The sequence below is a fragment of the Sinocyclocheilus rhinocerous genome, unplaced genomic scaffold (genome assembly GCF_001515625.1).
Source record: "Sinocyclocheilus rhinocerous isolate Xijiao unplaced genomic scaffold, SAMN03320098_v1.1 scaffold43, whole genome shotgun sequence".
In the NCBI taxonomy this organism is placed as follows: Eukaryota; Metazoa; Chordata; class Actinopteri; order Cypriniformes; family Cyprinidae; genus Sinocyclocheilus; species Sinocyclocheilus rhinocerous.
Window position 1 is genome coordinate 810,796 of NW_015628370.1, and position 10,534 is coordinate 821,329.

At 37.5% G+C, this 10,534-nt stretch overlaps 2 protein-coding genes across 4 annotated transcripts in view; both read right to left on the reverse strand.

Annotated features, from left to right (window-relative positions):
* LOC107737759 (3 beta-hydroxysteroid dehydrogenase type 7-like) overlaps window positions 1-4,592 on the reverse strand; it is a 26,723-nt gene extending 22,131 nt beyond the window's left edge. Inside the window, exon 1 of the mRNA XM_016549372.1 lies at window positions 4,429-4,592. The gene's annotated coding sequence lies outside the window, so the exon portion shown is untranslated. The remainder of the gene's footprint in view (window positions 1-4,428) is intronic.
* Window positions 4,593-7,231: 2,639 nt separating this feature from the next.
* The window catches only part of LOC107737760 (histone-lysine N-methyltransferase SETD1A-like), a 27,710-nt gene continuing 24,407 nt past the window's right edge, over window positions 7,232-10,534 (reverse strand). For all 3 annotated transcript variants that reach the window (XM_016549376.1, XM_016549374.1, XM_016549375.1), the window contains exon 21: window positions 7,232-7,908. In XM_016549376.1, the coding sequence (XP_016404862.1) occupies window positions 7,735-7,908 (174 nt within the window). In that variant the 3' untranslated portion in view covers window positions 7,232-7,734. The remainder of the gene's footprint in view (window positions 7,909-10,534) is intronic.

The following is a 10,534-nucleotide window of genomic DNA, read 5'->3' on the forward strand; positions in this document are numbered from 1 at the left end:
AGGAAATGAGGAAACTCAGCGCTGTTGATCTCTGGATCGGCTTTCACCGTGGACGAAGCTGAGTCCAGCCCCGGGTCGTCACATGTGGTTGCCGCAAGCCCGCCGGCCGCTCCTTCCTCGAATCCGCCGGCCGTGCCGTTCTCAAGCCGGCCGCAGCCGCTCACTCTAGCCCGCCATGTGAAACTACTTTGTTTGGCCTTCCAAAAGAGGACACGACTAGAAATCAGTGGTTAAGTTGTATTTACAACACTGTTCCAGAACAGTTCAACCCAAATATTCAGATGTGTGCAGCACATTTTATGGAGGACTGTTTCCTGGGAGAGTAGACTACAATGCCGGCTGTTCTGACTCACAGACTGTAAGTAAGATTTTTATATTTAAAGGATTTGCCACTGACGATTCAAACACGAGTTTTGAGCAGTGTAGAGTAGCGCTTGTAGTTTGTCATTTGGAGAAACAATAATGTACAGTATGTAGAAAATGTGTTTTTTGAACCTTAAACCGCATAAACAAATTTCATTACACCAAATACACAAAATAATGTTCTTTTTAGCAGCATCATATGACCCCTTTAAACGAATCGCGATACACTTGCTGGTGGGGGTTTATATGAATGTATCTCTCAGGGAGACTGTCTGTCTTCAGAAAAGTTTAGATTTTCTTTTCATCTCTCCTCTGTATAATGCTTATTATACCGCGCTACTTTGTTTTTGGCGGTAACCAAGGAAACGCAGTTTCGCTGCTGCTCCATAAGCGCCACCTGCTGTCAGAGAGTGAATTTGCGTTCTCGTTCATCCCCCTTGCTTTTATGTAGTTATGTAGAATAATTTCACAAGCTAAAGTCAGACTATTGTGTTTTTGCTTCAAATTTTGAAATGATACAGCCTAATTTAAATAAAAAACTGCTCATGTATGCAGCATCTTTGTTTGGATCGTGATTAAGGCTGGCCGCACACTAGATGATTTTCAAATCTTAAACGATTTTTAAAACCATGGGAGACCACAGACATGAAGACAGTTCAACCGATTTTTAGCCTTATAATCCTCTGAACGTGCACACTAGACGATTCGACCAGATCGCGAGACCACACACACTTGATGATTGTAGGAACGATTTCGAGATCACGTGACACGACACGTGACACGAGATCTCACGGAGACTCGCGAGATCAAACGTGACTAGAGAAGAAAAACAAATAGAGGACAATCAAGTAATGACACCACACAATAGAGGATTTTTTGGACAAAAAAAATCGTTTGCGACAAGCTGCGAATCGAACTACAGATAGTTCGGCTTGTAATAGACCAAATAAACATCTTGTTCATGTACTCATATATTCATTCTTTCTTGTCTCTTGTTTAAAATAAATAAATAAATCAGAATCGATGAGTGTGAGAGCCATGGAGATCACATTGCTGCGTTTTTTTGTAAGGTACATTTTCTGCTGGAAAATATGGACATGCTGCTATTTCTTAAAAAAAAAAACTGCTTTTTTTTTTGCATAATTTTCAACGCTGCATGGGAGGAAACTGTAGATGAATGGAAATTTAAGCAAGAGGATTTGCAAAACTGTTTAGCAGGTGGGCTTTATTACTTAACTGGTTACAGGTCAACAGCTCTTAACTTGAGTTAAGAGCTGAAAAATTATAAACAAAAGAATTTTAAGAACCTAATGGGCTATTAGAGATTTTTTTCTTTAAAAAAGACGAAATCAAAGTAAATGGCAGTGCAGTGTATTTAAAAAAAAAAAAAAACACTTGGAAAGACATGGAAAAAGAATGAGGCAACCCTCTTAGGTTGAGAAGCTTTCCCCAAATAGGAGCTGAGAAGCTAGTTTGGACATGTTAAGCAAAGCATGATTTTGAATATTTTAAAATAAATAAATAAATCCTGTCATTCTGTGTATAACGTACAGGCTTGATGAATTAGCCTCTGCTCATATCATGTCTTGTTTGAGCTTGTCTTATTTATCAAACAAAGCCATACCTCATCATAATTAAGTATATACCACTTAATATAAGGCATCATTTTTTTAGGGTTTTGGCTGGTTTTATGTTTTCATTTACTAAGCAACAGCTTTGCAAATTAAAGTAATCACTAAAGTATTCTTTAATATATAGTATATATATAGTGAGAGAGAGTTTCACTATGCCCTGATGAACTGCAGTGCTATATATTTATCTTTGTTTCTCCTCTCTTGCATTTCTCAATTTAAATTAAATAAGCTAAATAAGTTTATTGTGATACATTAGTGAAGCATGTCACATGGCTCCAGAATGTTCTGACTATATGGGTCAACAATGCGACATTTGTGGGACCTGAAGGATTTTTCTGAAGAACAGTGGGCAGTTTAACTTTTCAGGACAAACAATGGACTCATGAACAACTATCACAAAAAACAAAACAAAAAACAAACAAACAGCTGTGGATCATCCAGGTAACAATACAGTATTAAGAATCAAGCGTATGTAAACTTTTGAACGGGGTCATTTTTATAAATTTGTGGACTATTTGTAAATTTCTTTTATGTGAAATATCTTATTCTTGTCAGAACTAAATAAAAAATAACATGCATTTTGTATGATCAATCTTATTTTGGTAAAATAAATAACATTTTGCAGATACTGCAAAGTGTATGTAAACTTTTGACCACGACTGTATATATAGAGGTGGAATTGTAAAAAAAAATTCAGAGGGATGCATGGTCAAGTATTTCTTTGGTGGGCCTGGGGTCCTGTAGCTAACTTTACACCATGATTACAAAATTTGTCGTTTTCAAAACACATTTTTATTTAATAAAATTTGAACTTTATTAAATGAACTCTGATTTATAAGCCGTTTCTTCTGGGGGGTGAAATATGTATTCTTGTCATTTTAATTTTTATGTATGTATGTGTTTGTTTGATTGATAACAATATTTAAACGATATTTTGCTGAATGTGTTTTTGTGCCGGTACCTTGGGTGGTTTAGGCCTGTCATGGATAAATAAATGACAATTAAACAGCAATTCCCTGTTTTAATAAATGATTCACTGAATCATTCAAATCAAAAGATGTTCAAAATGGCGGATTCAAATAGTGAATATCCATTCCTTTATGAATGGATCCTTGAATCATTGGCTTACTAGATTCGTTCAAAAACAGATTCATTCAGGATGGAAACACTGGAGTGTTGCTCAGTCTGCACTGACTGTTGTATAAAATTAATAGCACTTTTGACATTGCCCACACATGCTGTTATTCAGGAAAGCACTCTTGCTTGTGTGATGAATATAGAAAAATAAAAACTCATATAGGGGTAGGCCTATATTTTTTTTCTTTCATAACTTGGATTATAGGGACATTCTTCTAAATGGATTCCAATAGGCTTCATCACGCAGTCAATGCTTTTGGACTGTCAAGACGTGTTTATTTATTTATTTTTACATAGTCACTGATATACAGGATAATGTCAGCTCTCAATATCGTCCCTCGTCCTCACAGTCACACATAGTACAGCAATACGGTTGTCAGGGGAATGCCTTTAAACTCGAATCAAGGAAATATAATACCTTCTGTTGTCTTCTTTTAAAATAACGTCAAAAGTTGCGCTTGAACCATTTTGCACGAAAAATCACGAAAACCTGCTTGAGCTTGTGCGCAGCTCGTATTGATAGACTATTGGCCAATCGACGTTAATTAGTTCCCAAATGATCATACCTAGAGTATTTTAATATTTCATTTGGCATGATACGTTTTACATAATATACAACATTATTATTCTAAAGGGAATGGTGGAATTACAGAGGGGATGCTCGAGCCCCTGCCCCTTAATCGCCGCCACTGACCTTGACCTGAAGTGACGTCACACACACACGAACGACAAAGAGACGAATTATTTCGGAGCCATCAGGATGAATGAACGAACGCATTTGTTAGTGTCGACATGTCCTGTCGTTAACCGCCAAAACAGCACTCGTCATCGCATCATTCCCCGCTCTCAGATTTCCTCTGCAGAATGAGTACCATGTTTCAGCTCAGCGGTATAGTGTTTCAGTTTCCGTGAAAGCTAAACCAGTCCCCTTGCGTCCATGGCTCAAAAAAATAGGTTGTCGCAGCAGTGTGATAGACTGATGACTCAAGCTGAAACTGCGGCTCCGTGTTCCGCAGCAGCATCTTTCACATCAATCGAATTTACTTAGAAGCAGCCACACGTTTCACACAGCGGATTTGACAACTTTTGTAAACTAAAAAGAACTACTTGTAATCCAAAATAAATGCATCCTTAATATTTTCACCCATTTTATCCTCGCTCTCTCTCCTTGTTCCTATATCTTTGCTTAAATGTCTTAAAAAATAATGAGTTCATCTGCAGCCATGGATGATTTTTTCATAGGCAGGTGGTCTATACAAAACACATCTATTCTTACTTCGAAATAACCCCTTACCTTAGAAAACATCATTTTCTTCAATGAATCCAGTGAGCTCAGCCTTGATGTTTCTATTTCCTGTATCATTATTGAGAAGGAGGTGTGTGTCTTCCTCTCTGCAAGCTGCATGCTTCCGCCTCACATTTGACAGCTCGAATACAGGAACAGGTTAAAGGAGAGGAAGAAATAGATAGAGGTTATTAATACTGCCTTAGTGGATCAAAATAAAATAATTTTGCATTCATAAAATTACAAACATATACATCTTAAACATCTACAGTATATTTAGTCTATTATTTAACAATAGCCCAAATCTATAAAAATCTGAAAACAGTTTATAAAGTTTAGAAATGCTACCCACTCTCTGTCAACAGAAAAAGAGATAATGCTCATCCAGCTAAATCCCACTGGAATACTGGCCAGGAGCCATGATGCAGACTGAAACTTCAGTTGAATGCACAATGCGTTCTATGCAGGAGCTAGAGTTGGGGAAAATACTGACATGGTTAACAGACATCAGTGACTCTTAACGGTTAACAAAGTGGAAATGCCATGAGATTGCATTCCAATGCTGTTGTGTTGACTCTCATTGGTCTCATGTAATTGGATTGTGAAACAAAATAATAGTCAGCTAAAGTCTGTATAGATGTGTCAATTTTAGGTTATCTTGCAGAGGCAAATATCTGTTAATATAAACAAAAAGCTATTATTTGGTTCTTTCTCTTTAGGCCAAATGCTTATTTTTTTTCCAGATTCATTTCCATGCAGCAGGAGCCCCAGCAGTGCTCATGCCTGAACGTATCAAAGCTTGATGGGTCGTATTTCGTGTAACTATAAATGTACAGCAGCAGTCACATCTAAAATAACTTGAAATTTCAAGGGGTGCTGCGATGGCCTGTCATTTGCAAACCCATGCATGTGCACCCACACAAACACGCTAGATTTCAACCTGTTTGAAAGGTGGGGTAAGAAAACACTGAATATCAATTATTTTTTAAAAAATATTTTAATGCACCATTAATAAAGGGTCCAACGCATTAATACAAGAGAAATATTGCAAATAATATTAAAACTTTAAATCAAATTGAAACAAAAAACTAAAACAAAACAAATAACTGAATGATAGGTATGTACAATTATTTTCTTGCAATGGGAAGTAGGAAAAGGATGAACATATTTACAGACTAGAACCAGTGTGTTTCTACGAGAAACAAACACCTCTACAATATTTACATGTAATTCTTTTTATCTTTTTTTGTCCTTTTTGTTTTGTTTTTATGGTTACACCTCTGTCGATCAGTTTTTACTGAAAGACCATAAATCTACATATTTTACAGGTCTTCCTCTGATAGGAACAGAATGCTGGCAAGGCCCTCTGACAAAGTGAGGAAAAAAGGGAGCAAAGATGTAATGTCATGTCCAATTTATGGCAGAGCGGAGCAGAGAGAGAGAGAGAGAGAGAGAGATTACCAGTAATACGAAAGGACAGAACAGAAGGAACAGACACGACCGCCCGTTCTAGTGAATCTCTGCACATGCACACATCTCCGAGTAATTGGGACATCCATTTTATGGTGAAGTATGCACACCTGGTTTTGGATTTTGGATCTTCCGACAAATGAGCTATGAGGAAATATATATTTTATGATCATATTATCCATAGCAGAGTAGTTACTAGCCCTGCAATAGAGTGCTTTGTCTCAAAACATATGTCCCATTCCTCCACAATTCTTCAGTGGTCTACAATAATATCAATGCCAAAGGAAAACCCAATCAATATTTCCATTATTTTGCTAAAATATCAATGCACATATATTTCAGCACACCAAAAAGACGACTTTATCTGTCCTGTCCTTGTATTGCTAAAAACTATGAACGAAAGGGGTATAGTTCATGTAAGCGGTGTATTAAAATGATGGCAGGTACATGATAACCTCTAGAATAACTGTTTTTACAGTGTACTGGCATTGTAACATCTAATTTGTGAAAAATAAAATAAAGTAGTAAATGTAACAACTTACAATACTAGACCATTTTTAAAGTTACAGAATACCAGCACATCATGCTGGAAAAGGAGACATTTTTAATTAAGGTTGGTTCAGTTTAGAGGAAGTTTTGAAAGAAACGTGCCATCCAAAACAGCTTCATATTAAAAAAAAATAGGCAGAGGTGATACTACGCAGATAATCAGAAGGTACAGCGATAGATCTGACCTAAATGAACGGACAGGCATCAGAACAGGGACAATAAATAATAAACTAAAATTATTACTTTCTCTCTGACAACAGGGGTGAAAAGTCTTAAAGGAACATTACATTTTTGAAAATAGGCTCATTTTCCAACTCCCCTAGAGTTAAACAGTTGAGTTTTACCGTTTTCGAATCCATTCAGCCGATCTCCGGGTCTGGCGGTAGCACTTTTAGCTGTAGCTTAGCATAGATCATTGAATCTGATTAGACCGTTAGCATCTCGCTCAAAAATGACCATCAGGCGCTGCGTAATATCATTGCGCCTTCTGCACCCATGGTATGGTAGCAAAGTTCCTTGATTATTACGCCAAATGAGAGTATAGTTCCTAGCCATATCGGCCTAGAAAATCGCAACTTTTCATTTTCCGTCAGTCTTAGTACACGATGTAACTACAGAAGAGTAAAGTTTTAAATAAGAAAAATACAGAAACTCTTTGGTCATTTTTGAGCGAGATGCTAACGGTTTAATCAGATTCAATGATCTATGCTAAGCTACAGCTAAAAGTGCTACCCCCAGACCCGGAGATCGGCTGAATGGATTCGAAAACGGTAAAACTCAACTGTTTAACTCTAGGGGAGTTGGAAAATGAGCCTATTTTCAAAAACAGTGGAGTGTTCCTTTAAATCTACATCTTTAAGTAGGTCTTTAAAAGTTGCTCTTGGAAAAAAGACCCAGCATTTTAAGGGTGTTTGCCACTGTCAAGCGTTGTGCATAAGAGAGCGGAATATGTGTGTGTGCAGTTGCTGAACAACTTCAAAGCAAAGACCTTGGCAAAACAACACCATCCAACACAGCTGCAACAGGAGGAACGAAATTAGATAAGAGCCAGTGCAGAAAAAAAAAAAACTTTACAGGTGGAACTGGAGGTGTTGCGGCAGTGCTGAGATCCCAATCCCCCTGGGCCAAACATCTGATTAAACATCTTGACACATCTGTGCCTGTATAGAAGCTTTTCAAAGAGTCTGATGTTCTCCCATCATACACTATCTACATAGTTGCGCGCCGAGAAGAGTAGCTTGTGGGCCAGGAAAGTTGATTGGCAAGTCATGTATCAGGGGAAGGTCTAGGAAACTTTTAGTTGAGGGTTCCTCTGCAGTTCTCCGTGCCACACAGACATGGGATTTTGTTCTCTTCAATGGGGAACTTGTAATCATACGTGATCTCCTCGTTCACACCGATGGGCAGCTTGGAGTATATGACTATCTTCTTCTGGGACTCAATGGTGATCACTTTGGCGTAGCAGTTGGGCTGTGAGAGAGGAGTATATGAAATCATCAATAAGATGCAGAACAAATATGGATTTCCTGAATTACATTCTCTCCCATAGGAGAGTTGGGAAATTTAAATGTTGCATTTCTGTTCAGCATAGCTCTATGGCAGGGGTCACCAACTGGTGGACTCCGGTCCGAATCCGGACCGCAAAGCCTTTTGACATAATGAAATAAATAAATGCCAAATGCAATTTTCTAATGAAATCGTATTTCCTTCAAGCGCATCAAGGTCGGTGCAGTTGAGCCGTTTGGGTCCTATGGCGCCACAGGTTGCTACTACAGTTAACTGTTGCTACGTTCAGACGTGCAGTTATGCGTGCGGTAAAGAGAGCAGAGAGTGGCACGCAGACACTGTCAATGAATAAATAAATAAATATGAGCGCTGCATGTTTCAAAGTCAGCTGCTGCTGTGCTACATTGTGTACTGTGGTTCCCGGGGAAACAGCTATATTTCTATAATTCCAAAAGCGCCTCCTGCTGGCAGAGAATGAATTTGTCATTTCAATCAGCCTGTCTGCCGTTTTCGTTCAGACCAATGTGAAAATCAACCCATGTTTTCACGCAGCAAACACGCAGAGTTGTAAATGTGAACTGGTGGATCGACAAGAAGATAATGCATTATAAAAATGTAAACAATTAAAACAGTAACATATTTATTTGTTATTTAATATAATAATTGATTGATAATTGTTTAAATTCATATAATAATTGATACTTTTGACTCCATTTTCTTTAAAAAATCCTTTAAAGGCTGAAATGTGCAGTTTATCATTTTATAAAACTTTTTGTTTATGTGAAAACATGTTTATGAACTGTAAATCATGCTTTTTACAGTCATTTTAATTTTATTTGTGCAGGTCTTAAAAAGTCTTAAATTTGAGCTTGAATATCCTGCAGATACATGGTCCCGGCAAAAACGATCAGTTCATGTTTTTAGGCATATAACTGTCCGGACCTCAGCTGGTGAGGAGGGTTCATTACTGGACCTGAAGCAATTTTAGTTGAAGACCCTTGCTCTATGGGGTATGTGTGAGCTCATTTTCTGTTGCTGAAGGGGATGATTACCATAATGGTGCAAACACAAATTCCATTCACAGCTGGAGGGAGAACAAAACATGGTTTCGCTTTTATAAACCATGTAAAGACCAGATGCAACTTTATGCAAGTCTTATCAGCAATAAATGAGCAAATCCAGCAGCTGCAGGGAAGCACATTAAATAGAGGACAAAAATCTGCAGATCTGGAAGACCATCTGTAAACATTCACATTCATAACAGGACTTGACAATAAGGACTATCCGATGGCCCGGGGTCAGTGTGAAAGACATTCGGGACAGCTGAGGGAATTGTAACTGGCCTAAAGTCTAAGACCTACCTGATAACCTTAAAGCAATGATTATTTAATTTGTATCTTTGTTCTATTGCATTTATTTGTGTTATTGCTTGTAACATGCTTATTTGTTCTTATTTTATAAGTGACAGTTTGCTTATCTTTAAAGGTGCAATATGTAAGATTTTTTTATTAAAATATCCAAAAACCAATAGAACAGTGTTATACATTTTGCTGACTTGTGTACTTTATCCCAAATGTTTCGAAGAATGCTTGAATCCAGAGAAATAAGCTATTTTAACTAGTGACACGGACCGTGTCTATAGTGTCATTGTGTCACCTGCCAATGACATCATAACCCCTCGATTTCCGGTTTTGTTTTGTAGAAAACATGGAAACACCAAAGACGCTTTAATATGTTGTGTGTTTTATTAAGACAGGTGACGACCGCACGAAGTAGCATTATAACAGAACTTTCAAACGTATCTAATATGATAAAACAGCGCTGCTTTACCCCACATACGCACGACCGGAAGGAGTGGAGGCGCTAAAGTGTGGCATAATAAAAAGCTCCACTGCTTTCGAGCCGTGTGTCACTCTCGTCTCTCAATAGAAATTGCTTCAGCGGCCTCGTTTCGCTTCGACAGCTTTCCGCCTCACTCTGCTTCATACTACGATGTTAATAAATCTTTAATACATTAGCTAATCCATGAACATGATTTCTGCCTGAGTCCCGTCAGATTGCGTCGGCTGTGGGGATGAAGACGATAACTCCCATGATTCCACACTCAGTCACGGCGTCATCAAACTACGCCTTTGTTTCTTTGTTTGTTTTGAATACGTGCCCTCTAGCGGTGAAAACTTACATACTGCACCTTTAATAATGTTTCAATTTTATATAAAAATTTTGGTATAATAACCTTGTTTATTAGAATACCAACCCTCTACGCACACCTTGGCAACAGAATCGCCATTGGCTAGTAAATATTTTAATTTACTCGCCAGACTGATATTTTATATATATATATATATATATATATAAATATAAAGCTTATGTTTGTAAAATGACACAGCTTTTTAAATATCTGAAAGTACACTCTTAACATCAGTCAGTCAAGCATAATAAATATATTATGATAATCAAGTATTATTTAATGATAGAACTTTAGTTGTATAAACACAGATGCTAAATGCTGCTGCTAATATGCTTAATATTCACTCCTGCATACAATGCAAACTGCTAACATGACACTTAGTTTAAACTTGATTATGGT